Consider the following 13534-nt stretch of genomic DNA (forward strand, 5'->3'; position numbering starts at 1 on the left):
GCCTCCTTGAAAACAGTAGGACTGTTTTCTGAGTGCAGACATTTGCACTATTAGGACATTTTATTGCAAACTTAAATCTAGTGGAGGAGGTGTAGCTTGGAACTCTTATTTTTCCATGTTCTCTCTGGAGGAAATACACTTCAGGTATAAAAGTATGTGCCTCTGCATGTAAATAGAGCAGGGACTTTATTGTTTGGCCCCAAGGTTGAGAAATGACTATCCTGAAGAAATCTGAAGTTTTCTTTCTCCCAGTTTGCTTCCTACAACCTCTGCACTGCATATTCCTGTAGCAATTGCTGCATTGTATATACGCTGTTTATACATTGTGCATACATATTTACTGTAGCAGTGTATTGTATATTGTACAGCAGTTCATTGTGTATTCCTGTAGCAATGGTCCTTCTCACTTTTTAGATCCTGCAGCTTTTGGTGTATCTGCAGCCACCAGTCGGCTGGCCTTTGGCACCAAACTGTGGCAAGGAGTTTGGATCCCCCTTTCCCTGTCAAACATCATCCAGGCACCTGTGTCAAGACTACTAGGTGCCCAGGCAATGAGGGTTTGGATTTTTCCAGTCTCGCAGCCAGCAACCAAAAGTAATGTGATGGGGCACATGCTTGGGTTGGTTGAATGTATTGCTCTGTAACCATGGACTCCAGATTGACACAGGTTTAAAAGGGCATTGAGACAACCCCCATGGCTTGTTACATAAAAGAGCCATGCTGAAGGAATAATTGCACTGAAGTGTAAATGGCCGGTGGGAACTGTATTGAAAATACTGAGCTCTGTTGTGATTATCTGGTTGTAGGAAGCAAACTGAGGAGATTAAAATGTTACATAAGGGAGCAAGCAGCATGAGTCAGGGTTTTGGGGAAGAGTGAGTCACAGCCAAAGGGAACGGAGCCAGACATGTTAAGTGTAGACCAAGGGAAAAAAGAGAGGGATCCTAAGCACCCGTACTTGGAAGGAGCCAGTACCAGTGAATTCCCTGGAATCACAAAATTTTTTCAAAGGCCAGGGTGGAATCCAGTGGGGGGGTGGATGATCCCAAACAATGAACCTTGAAGGGTGCAAAGCTAAAGTGGAAGACCTGAAAGCACCTCGGGCTTCCCAGAAGGGTCTTGGAGAGTTCCAAGAGCAGCTCACCCACAATTTCAGCACAGAATGAAGAGCAAACGTCCTGCCAAAGTCAGCAGTGAAAAGGGACAAAACAGTATAAATCACTTCACAAGGAAACCTTGGGTACATTTTTGGCAAGTGAAGGGAAATCACTAGGGTGTAGCTATTAGCAAACCTAGTGGGAACGAGCACAAAGAAATGCAAGCCTATTTGTATTCTGCAGTAACACAAGGGGGCTTGGAGGAAGCTGCCATACCCTCACCCCCAAATAAAGCCTTTTAACATTATTTTTGGACTGCCCCATAAACCTCAGCAGGTAGAAAGGCAATTTGAAGAACTCTTTCTTAATTCTATTTTAAAGATGTGGTAAAGTTTTGTTTTGGGAGAGTGAGCATGGCATAGTGATTTGAGTGTTGGACTACAAATCTGGAGACCGAGGGTTCAATTTCCAGCTCAGCCATGAAACTCACTGGGTGACCTCGGGCAAGTCACATGCTCTCAGCTTCAGGGGAAGGCAATGGCAAACCTCCTCTGAACAAATCGTGCCACAAAACCCCCATGATACATCACCATACGTCAGAAATGCCTTATGACTCTTAGTGTCATGACTTAAAGTCACCATAAGTCAGAAATGACTTGAAGGTACACAGCAACAACAAAGTTGTGTTTGTGTTTATGTCCAATATATTGGGAATTTCTGAAGTAAACATTGTTTTGCAGTGCGTTATAGGATTTTATGGTGGAGGTGGTGGTGGTAGTGGAAAGGTGATGAATTTCAGACAGTGGTTGGCTGGATGCCCTTAATGTTACAGTGGGGTGGGAGAACCTAAGGGTTTGTGGTTGCCATTGGCAGAGCTGTTCAGATACATAGGACAGGCACAGTAGAATGACCTAGGAAAAGAGGGACAGAAGAAGAAGGGATCTAGGGAGAGAGGTGAGATATAAATTAAATAAATAGAGCATGGATGTAGGGACAAGTATATCTTGTGAGAAATAGGGTATAGGGAGGAATAATTGGAAGAGGTCATTCTTCAGTGCATTGAAGGGATGTAAGGGGGAAAGAGCAGAAGATAAAGTGAACTGACCTGAGCAAGACAAGAAAGATGTGCACATAGCAAACTTTAAGGTTGCTTCCACATTAGCCCTTCATTCTGAAATTGCAATTTATTTATTTATTTGTTTAGTGAAAATTCCACCAATATCATTGTCACATTGCTGTAATCCAGTGTGATCTGTGTTCTCCCCCATATTATATATATTTTTCCAGACCAAGGCCCTGTACACACCATCCATTAAGGCCGGCATGGGGGCAAAGTCTGGGCACAGCATCCTCACGACGCATGCCTTACTCCACCCTCCAAGGTGCCCTGATTGGTGTGTGGTGTCATGAGACTCCTCCAGCACTGCGTCCATAAAGTACAGCACTGAAGGAGCGCTGTATAGCTGTGGCACTTTTTGTGGCTCCTTTTTGTGCCCTCAAAAGGCCGGATCAGTATATGACAATGGTAGCTGTAGTGTATGGCAATGGTAGCTGTAGTGATTTGAGCATTAGACTATGACTCTGGAGACCAGGATTCGAATTTCTGCTCAACCAAGGAAACCCCAAAGTGACCTTTGGCAAATCACACATTCCTAACCTCAGAGGGAGGCAAAGGCAAATCCCACTCTGAACAAATCTTGCCAAGAAGACTCTGTGACAGGTTTGCCTTAGCGTTGCCATATGTCAGAAACAACTACAGCTGGTGGCTTCCCTGTCAGTGGAGTAGCAAATCTATTCTGTGTTTTAGGCTGAACATTAAAGGAGCTAGCCAAGATGCTAAACCTGTTTTAGGAAGACTGTTGAGCATCATAGAAAGTACCTTTAAAGTTCGGACGGCAATCCAGAGTAGGTTGCTCACCCCAGTGACAGGGAAGCCCCACATGACACAGACCTTGAATCTTGCAGCCATGCATTTGTTCACACAGCATGCCCAAGAAACGAACTAACAAACAAAATATATCAGGAAATAACTGTTGTGCAGCACCAATGCTTAATTCTTCATAATAAGTCTTTATTGGCTTTATCAGATAACAGATACGGAATGGGGAGCAAGTTCTTGTATAGTGACACACAGGCCAGTAGTAACTTTTAGCCATGTGGTAAAGCGTTGCAGTGAGATGAAACCTCGCCCGCCATCCTTGACATTGAGTATCCCAGTCTGGCCAGCCGGGAACCTGCAATTGTTTGCACATGATCCTTATTTGCAGACTCAGGGAAAGCATAGATGCCTTTACAGAATAAACTTTCCTTTACAGATACAAACTTTCTCACTCAAGTATAGAGAGAAATTGTATAAGTCTTTGTGATATGAAGACTCTTTGTTTATGGGCATTTGTACATACAGGCATGCACACACAAACACACACACACCTGTCATGAAGACAGGAATTTTTCTAGTTAATAAAATGTTCCGCATTCCACCTGCCCTCCTTCTTCTTTGTACTTTTCTAGCAATGAGCTGGCTGTTGAGAACTGATAAACAGCATCTATTCAAAGTCAGAGGCAGGATGGAGGAAAATGTCTTTGGAGCCATCAGACAGAAAGGAAGCCTGTTGGAAAATCTGGGGGTATTTGGAAGTGTGTGTGTGTGTAGCAGGGCAGTGAAGTCAAAACAGTTGGTTCTATTTGTGATCTGAGTCTTGTGGTCAACTTTGTTTTCATTTTGCATGAGAAAGAATTCCTCTTTTCTTTTCCATGGCCCCACCCGGAATCTGCCACTGGTCCCCAGTTCCTGAACAAAATACGGAGAGTTCAATTGGGATTTGTAAACTAGTTTTAAGGAAAGTGTTTGTTCAGCTTAGAGACTTCCAGTTGGTGCTGAGCGCCAGAAGAAAGTCATGTTACAGCACTGCATTGGATTAAAACAGGCATAAGGTTGAGAAACCACACACAAACTCAGCACATCTATTAAATCTTTTCATGGAGGAGAAAGATGGGAAAACATCACATTCTACTACAGGGCCATTTATTCAAATTGGATGGTGAAGCTCTAAAATATTTCATTCACTCAACATTCCTATTAGAGGGAAAGATTCAAGGGACAGTTCTGTTTCCTCTGTATGCCATGAGATTATGTGACCTTGGAGAAATAGAGACTTGGATGGGACCACACTCCCCACTCACCCCAAAAAACAACACCCATCTCTCAATTTGACCTTCTACACCAAATGTCATTAAGCACATCACAGAAAGAACAGGTGACTGCAGAGAGAGAAGGACCAGGACTGCCTCTGCACTGCAGAATTAATGCAGTTTGACACCTCTTTAACTACCATAACTTAGTACTATGGAATTCTGGGACTAGTAGTTTTGTGACATATTTAGCCTTCTCTGTCAGAAAGGTCATGTGCCCCAACACACTACAAATCCAAGGATTTCATTGAATGGAGCCATTTAATACAGTTAAAATGGTGTCAAACTGCATTAATTCTGTAGTGTGGCAGCATCCCAGGTCTTGGAAAGTTACTTTCTGTACTGCAACTCCCAGAATCCCTTGGGCAACATATGGCAATTGCAACTTTGAGCTCTCGCTCAGCTTTCATCCCCCACCTCAAATACATTGTCCTGAGTTCATTGTTTTGACTTCTGCTTTTGTTTTATTTCCTCTACCCAATTCTATTTTTGTATGTCGATTTTGTATACTGAGTTTCATTTTATGCAAGTACAGTCGGCCCTTCTTATACACAGATTTTTTTATACACAGATTCAAGCATCCACAGTTTGAAAATGTTCAAAAAAATGTATAAATTTCAAATAACAAACCTTGATTTTCAATTTTTATAAGGTACACCATTTTGCTATGTCATTATATTTAATGGGACTTGAGCGTCCATGGATTTTGTTGTCCACAGGGGATCTTGGAACCAAACCCCAGCATATAACAAGGGTCCACTGTAATAGGTCCCCTGTAGTGAGCACAAGTTGGATGCAGGTCCCACAAATAAACAGATAATAGATCAGCCTGGGAGGTGAAGTCCAGCCACGTGACTGACCTATATAAGCCCTTCAAAAACCACCTGCCTACATCCTTAGTGGTCTGTGATTAATTTGACCTCATGGAAGTGGCTTTCATGGATATAAGGGAGGGTAGACCAAGTCCTGATTAATTTGTGGTTAAGAGAAACATGTTTCCCATTTCTCTTTGGCTACGTCCAACCCTACATCTGTAAGATTTGGAGAAAGAGATTACTTCAGTAGGTAGTCCATATTGAAGTAACTGCATGAATTGTACTGTTCTGTACTGCTCTGTCCATGGATTATTCCAATCTTGAATTCAGAGTCTTCTTGCCTTCTGTTGCTGTAGACGGAAGAACTGGAGGAAAATGCAAAAGTTGGTGCAATTCTTTCCAAAGTCCCTAACCACACTACCTTTTCTTTGTTTCTTTGCATTTCAAAGATGTTGATGAATGTACAACAGGTACTCACACCTGTAGGCCAGATCAGATCTGTGTCAACTTGAGAGGATCGTTCACTTGTCAATGTCCAGCCGGCTATCAGAAGCGAGGTGATCAGTGTGTTGGTAAGTACTGTACTTGGGAACAAGATGCCCCCAGGCTGTACAGTTTAAGACACAATGCTTTTGTCATCATATCATGCAATTTTACATGCACTTATTTACATACATGTTCAGTCCTCATGGTCCTGAGGGTGCAGAGCCAGGTATGTAATGTTTTCTTTAATTGTGATTTTTCAAAAGAAGACAGATTTGCGCCCCCCAAAGGGTTCATAAACTATATACTCCTTTTTTTCCCCTCGTAACATGTTGTACTAGGATCAGGCAGTCACGCCCTTCCATATACCATAAACAGATGCTTTAAGATGGGGAGAGGCGAATAAATTGGTGTATGCAGCTAGTGCGCTATGCCTCTATCACTCTATCTATCTAAAAAAAATGATGCCCACACTTTGCCCTTCCCTATTGTAGAGCCAGTGTGTCATGGTGAAGCATTAGACTGAGATTTAAGAGATCTGAGTTTTGAATCATGGAGCCATCAAACTCACTGGAAGGTTCTGGGCCCATCCCTCTTTCTCAGCCTGACCTACATCACAGGGTTGTTATGAGGATAAAAGCAAACCCATGTATGCCACCTAAAACTTCTTAAAGAAAGGGTAGAATATAAGCATAAACTACATAAGTAACAAATTAATACATAAATAAATCATCTCTCTTTTTTCCTATCTATCTTGGCATTTCTTAAAACCAATATCATATTAATTGGGCCAGCATGATATAGTGATTTGGACAATAGCAGTGACATTGACAATGCTCTGGAGACCAGAGTTCAAATCCCTGCTCAGCCATGGAAATCCATTGGGTGACCTTGGGCAAATTACACTCTCTCAGCTTTAGAGGATGGCAAAAGCAAATCCCCTCTGAACAAATTGTGCCAAGAAAACCAAGGGATACATTCACCTTAGGGTTGCCACAGTTGAAAATGACTGCAACAACAAATCATATTAACCATAATATGTTTAAGAGCACACTTGCACAATATGTACATTATTACAGACCTTCACCAACATCTCTGAACTACAGTGGTGTTCCCGCATGGGCAGACTCCCAGTCCACAGATTGGACTGTCCATGGATTATTATGACCCATAGAATCATAGAGTTGGAAGAGACCACAATTATAGCACTGCAATGAAGGAAGCTTGCAGTAACCAGCATCTGACATTAGTTTGGAAGGATTTTAATCTCTGTTAAATTGTGTTTCACGTACACAAACATACACACATTCATGGGTGCAACATTCTTTAATTCTAAGTTTATCTGCTTTCTACCATGGTGTAGTTAGTGGATCTTGGAATTCTAGAAAGAAAGGAAGTTGTCATCTCATCTCTTCTGCCAGTTGAAGGGCATGGTCCAGGAAGGGAGAAGAAAATAGCAGATGTAAACAACTGGCTCCACAGATGGTGCCACCAACAACGATTTGAATTCTTTTATCATGGGCTGCGGTTCCATGAGGGGGGACTTCTGGCAAGTGTCGGGTTACATCTCACACCAGTTGGCCGAAACATTTTTGCTAACAGGCTCAAGAATTTGATCAGAAGGGTTTTAAACTGGGTTATGTGGGGCAGGGAGACAGTATTCTGGAAGGCAAAAGGGCTGGAGAAAATAGCCAAACTCATAGAGGGAACAAAGCAAATAGTGCCAGGACCCAACAGTGATAGGGGAAAAACTTGTTCAGGCAGCAAGTGGGGGGGGGGGCATGGTCTTCAATGTCTCTACACTAATGCACAGAGCATGGGAAATAAGCAAGATGAACTCGAACTCCTAGTACAGCAAAGCAAATATGATATAATAGGCATCACTGAAACCTGGTGGGATGAGTCTTATAATTGGAATGTGGAAATAGAGGGGTATAACCTTTTTAAGAGAAATAGGCCAAACAGGAAAGGAGGAGGAATAGCACTATATGTCAGAGATATTTACACCAGTGAAGAGATCCAGGACATTAATCCTGGAAGCCAGGTGGAGAGCATCTGGATAAAAATTAAAGGGGAGGGAAACAACAAGGATGTTATGGTGGGAGTCTACTACAGACCCCCAAGTCAGACGGAGGAATTGGATGATGCCTTTCTAGAACAGATGACCACACACTCAGAAAGGAGAGATGTAGTAGTGATGGGCGACTTCAACTATCCTGATATTTGCTGGAATTCAAACTCAGCCAAATCCTCAAGGTCTAGCAAATTCCTCACTTGCCTGGAAGATAATTTCATTTTCCAAAAGGTGGAAAAGGCAACGAGAGGGTCAGCTATTTTAGAACTGATCCTAACCAACAAGGATGACTTGGTTAATGGGGTGCAAGTGGTGGGATCCTTGGATGGAAGTGACCATGTTCTCCTGGAGTTTGTTATACAATGGAAAGGAGAAGCCAGGCATAGTCTGACACACATCCTAGACTTTAGGAGAGTGGATTTCAGTAAACTTAGAGAAGTATTGAGGGTGATCCCGTGGTCAGAAATACTAAAAGAGGGGAGTTCAAGAAGGATGGGAGTTTCTCAAAAGGGAGATACTGAAGGCACAATTTCAATCAGTTCCATTGAGGAAGAAAAAGGGGAGATGTCTCAAGAAACCAGGATGGATGACTAAGAAACTTTCAACTGAGTAAAGTTTTAAACAGGACATATATAAGAAATGGGAAAATGAGGAAACCACCAAAGAGGAATTCAAACAAATAGCTAGCCTGTGTAGGGGTAAAGTCAGAAAAGTAAAGCGCAGAATGAACTCAGGGTGCTAGAAAGGTTAAGAACAATAAAAAGGGCTTTTTAGATATGTCCACAGCAGAAGGAAGAAGAAGGAACCGGTAGGGCCACTGCGTGGAGAAGATGGCAAAATACTAACAGAAGACAGGGAAAAGGCAGAATTACTCAACACCTTCTTTGCCTCAGTCTTCTCAAAAAAGGAAAAGGGTGCTCAACCTGAGGATAATGGAGCAGAGGACAGAAAAGAGGAATTTCAGCACAGAATAAGTAAAGGGATAGTATAGGGATAACTTGTTAATCTAAATGAATATAAGTCTCCAGGACCAGATGAACTACATCCAGGAGTATTAAAAGAACTAGCAAATGTAATATCGGAGCCATTGGCAATAATCTTTGAAAACTGGAGAACAGGAAAAGTCCCAGCAGACTGGAGGAGGGCAAACGTTGTCCCCATCTTCAAAAAGGGGGAAAAAGTGGATTCCAACAATTATCGTCCAGTTAGTCTGACATCAATCCCAGGAAAGATTCTGGAGCAGATCATTAAATAGAGAGTCTGTGAACATCTAGAAGGCAATGCCATAATCACAAAAAATCAACACGGGTTTCAGAGAAACAAGTCATGCCAGACAAATCTAATCTCTTTTGATAAAATTACCATCTTGTTAGATGAAGGGAATGCTGTGGATATAGTATATCTTGATTTCAGTAAGGCCTTTGACAAAGTTCCCCATGACATTCTTGCAAACAAGCTTGTAAAATGTGGGTTAGACAAGGCAACTTTTACATGGATTTGTAATTGGTTGACCGGTCAAAGCCAAAGGGTGCTCAACAATGGCTCTTTTTCATCCTGGAGGGAAGTGACCAGTGGGGTCCCATAGGGCTCTGTCCTGGGCTCAGTGCTATTCAACATCTTTATCAATGACCTGGATGACAGAATTGGGAGCATACTTATCAAATTTGCAGATGGCACCAAATTAGGAGGAGTAGCTAATACTCCAGAGGACAGGATCAAGATTCAAAATGACCTGAATAGACTAGAAAGCTGGGCCACAGCTAACAAAATGAAATTCAATTTGGAGAAGTGTAAGGTACTGCACTTAGGGAGGAAAAATGAAGTTCACAGATTTAGGATAGGTGACATCTGGCTGAACGGGACTACATGTGAAAGGGATCTAGGAGTCCAAGTAGGCCAGAAGTTGAACATGAGTCAACTGCCAATGCAATTTTAGGCTGCATCAATAGAAGTATAGTGTCTAGATCAAGGGAAGTAATAGTTCCACTCTATTCTGCTCTGGTCAGGCCCCACCTGGAATATTGTGTCCAGTTCTGGGCACCATAATTTAAAAACGATGTGGAGAAACTGGAGCATGTCCAAAGGAGGGCAACTAAAATGGTGAAGGGTCTGGAAACCATGCCCTATGAGGAACGACTTAGGGAGCTGGGGATATTTAGCCTGGAGAAGAGAAGGTTAAGAGGTGATATGATAGCCCTGTTTAAATATTTGAAGGAATGTCATATTGAGGAGGGAGCTAACTTGTTTTCTGCTGCTCCAGAGACTAGGACCCGCAGCAATGGATGCAAGCTACAGCAAAAGAGATTCCACCTCAGCATTAGGAGGAACTTCCTGACAGTAAGGGCTGTTTGACAGTGGAACAAACTCCCTCGAAGTGTAGTAGAATCTCCTTCCTTGGAGGTCTTTAAGCAAAGACTGGATGGACATCTGTCGGGGATGCTTTGATTGTGATTTCCTGCATGGCAGGGGGTTGGACTGGATGGTCCTTGCAGTCTCTTCCAGCTCTATGATTCTATGAAAAACAAGCATAATAATTCCTGTAAAAGTGGAATTCTGTCCAACTCTTTATTTAATTATTTAGAGTATTTATACTCTGCTCTTCAGCCACAAAGTTTCTCAGAGCGGTTTACGGATTGCTAATTTGACAACTGACTGCCCTTACAATCTTTAAAAAAACATGACACAAAAGGCTGTAAGTTACAAGTTTTAGCTTGGGGGATTCTGGGAGAGGTGATCCAAAAAAGTAACTTTTCTATGCTCTGCCCTTTTTTAAAAAATCACTTGTACAGTAGAATTTTTTCCAGAAGTTATTTATTTACCTGGTGACTCGCTATCACCTTTATTACTTTGATATTGTTCCTGTAAATTGAAGATATTAATATCAGTGCACTTTTTATTTAACTGAATATATACAATGTCTTTTTTAATATATATATATATTCTTTTCTCACAACCCAGATGTAGATGAATGTATACTCCCTCCATTTTGTCACCACCGTTGTGTGAACACACCTGGTTCTTACTACTGCCAGTGTAACACCGGTTTTCAGTTAACAGCTGACAATCACACATGCGCAGGTAAGAGCTTTTCAGTGCCTCCAAAAACTGTTTGCATAAATAAGGGGAGTGGGGGAAGCAAGAGTTAAATTTATAACTTGTGGGAGTTTATGACGGTTGTAGATTGTAATCCACCATGCCCTCAGCATAGCGTAAATAGCAAGCAGAGATAAGCTACACCAACATTATGCAACTCCCATGCACAACAGCAAAATTGCACATTACCATCACTATTTACTATTGTGCAGTATGCAACTGCAAAACACAGTGCACAATGAATAATGCGCAACTGCAGTGCACAACTGCAATGCATAACTTCATGGTACGTGCAACTCTGCTTCTGCCACTGTCAGTAGAATACATCTGCTGTGCCATGGTGAATAATTCACCCCACATGCATAGCATGAGTTATACATGCATAAGTGAAAAACAGGAGGCAAGCCATTGCGTCTAAAATTATTGTCAACACCAGAATCGTAATCACCAAAATATTCCCAGCAGTTAACCTCAAAATGTGGTTTCTACATCTTTTCCTTCAGAGAATCTTCTGCAGAAGGTAGGACTGGAGTTGTACTCCAACCACTTTAACTCAGGGGTGGATACTATTTAAAGTCTGGGGCATCTCTCAGACATTTTAAGCTCCCTCGATTTTGATAGTCACACCCACCGTACTCATTTTCCCCCCAAAAAAATGTTCACTTCCAGCTTTGGGAGAAAAGGTGAAATAGTCTTAATCACAAAATGCTAGTCATCCCTGTAATATTGTTCCCAGAGTCTCTGGATGAGACATCTCTGAGAGACCATTCAAAAGTCTTTATTTTTTTAAACTCAGGGAAAACCCCAATATCAAGTATCCCAGGTTAAGTGTTTTGTTTTTGTTTTTTGGCAGCCCACCCCCCTGGAGCAACTTAATTGGGTGCATTTGGGATGTGTGTGAACAACAGAGATTCAACCCAGATTCATCTTGGATTATTTCCATCATCTGAATAACCCCCAAGACTCCCTATCCTCCACTGCTCTGCTTAGGGCCTGTAAATTCATACCAATGACCTCCTTAATAGAGTCCATCCATTTAGCATGCGGTCTTCCTCGCTTTCTAAATCCCTTCACCTTTCCTAGCATTATTGGTTTTTTTCCAATAAGTCGTGCCTTCTTGTGATTTCTTCCAAGTATGACAACCTCAATTTAATCATCTTGGCTTCCAAAGAGAGTTCCGGCCTGATCTGTTCTAAGAGCTATTTGTCTTTTTGGCTGTCCATGATATCCTCAGCATGTTCTCCAGTACCACATCTTCTTTTCCTTCTCCTTCTTGTTCCTTTCTACTTTCTCTTCTTTTCTACTTTCTACTATGCCTTTGCTATTTTGAAAACCCAGTAACCCTAGGAGATATAGTTCTCCATTTGAGGGCAAACGTAGTTGGAAACAGAGGACTTAGAGTAGCCCCAGGGCACTGAGTCTCTTGGTGAACTATATGTGACCCATTTTAATAAGTGGCCCTATAGTGATAATACTAAATTAGATCACTTTTTAAAAATGAATTAATTCATCACAACCAGCATACAAACACCAACAATTCAGAAGTGTCCCTTTACAACTGGTAATGAAGCTAATGATCCTCAGAGAATTTGGGAGGCTGTGTTTTGGAACACCAGATTAATAGACATAAGTAATACATTTTTTATCCAGATTTTGAACTGATCCTTTGAGGGAATGTTGATTGCTTCATTTATTTATATGCTTATGATATTGTCCTCATGTGTTATTGTCCTCAAGTGCCTATGATATTGCCCTCAAGTGATATTGTCACGCATTTGCTACTTCTAAATTTAGGGATGTGGTGCAATTAAAGACATTTTAATTGGCTTAACTGGGAACTGGTAGTTAATTAATCAAATGGTTAAATAATTAGGAATTCTGTTAGGAGGGGAAATTCACTTTCTTGATGCCCAGAGAAAAGATAGAGTTAATAAAATCCCTACCTACTTATTTCCTATGATCAACTTTTACTGACGTAGAATCCTGCAGATGAATTGGACTACAACTCCCATCAGACCGCAGAACATTTAAAATCATGAGACTGGGGGACACTGATGTGGAGTTTCAAGTAGTGTAAACTGATTATTGTACATAATGAACATTAAAAGACCCAATGGAGTATAGTAGTTTGAATGTTGGACTAGGATTCTGGGAGACTGGGGTTCAAAACCCATTCAGCCACAGAGACCCACTAGATGACTCTGGGCAAGTCACACCCTCTCAGCCTAAGAAGAAAACAGTGGCAAACCTCTGAATTATGGATACATGGATTTCAGGATCCCCTGTGGGTATCAAAGTCTATGGGTGCTCAAGTCCCATTAAATACAGTGGCATAGTCAAAAGGTATCCCTTATCTAAAATAGTCTTTTGGAATTTATATATTTCTTTGAATATTTTCAGGCTGTGAATGGTTGAATCTGTGGATAAAGAATCTATTGGATATGGAAGTACTGTATACTGTACTGTACTGTACTGTACTGTGATGTCAATTTTAGAACAGTCCCCCCCCCCCATAACTCAGAGGTGGAGTACAGGCTTTACATATTAAAGCACCTCTCTGATCCCCATCTGAATCCCAGTGATTTAAACTATTTATTTAGAAAGCACTCCCTCAAGTATTGAAAGACATCTGTTTGTCATAGCAAATGATTGTCCTTACATCTTTCATTTAGCATGGTTTGTTTTCGGAATGGTAATTGGAAGCTAAATACAGGGTTAATTTGCAAGTCTGATTGCTGAGGTTTGCATCGCTGAGGAAATCCCATGGTGGGAAGTAAAAT

General features: G+C 41.5%; 1 protein-coding gene across 1 annotated transcript in view; it reads left to right on the plus strand.

Annotated features, from left to right (window-relative positions):
- The window catches only part of EFEMP1 (EGF-like fibulin extracellular matrix protein 1), a 93571-nt gene that overhangs the window by 64432 nt on the left and 15605 nt on the right, over positions 1–13534 (plus strand). The window contains exons 6-7 of the mRNA XM_089528873.1: positions 5554–5676; positions 10620–10739. Coding sequence (XP_089384999.1) covers positions 5554–5676; positions 10620–10739 — 243 coding nt within the window. The remainder of the gene's footprint in view (positions 1–5553; positions 5677–10619; positions 10740–13534) is intronic.

Source organism: Sceloporus occidentalis, unplaced genomic scaffold (assembly GCF_023333645.1).
Source record: "Sceloporus occidentalis isolate IW3139 unplaced genomic scaffold, rSceOcc1.0.p SCAF_6, whole genome shotgun sequence".
Taxonomy (NCBI): domain Eukaryota; kingdom Metazoa; phylum Chordata; class Lepidosauria; order Squamata; family Phrynosomatidae; genus Sceloporus; species Sceloporus occidentalis.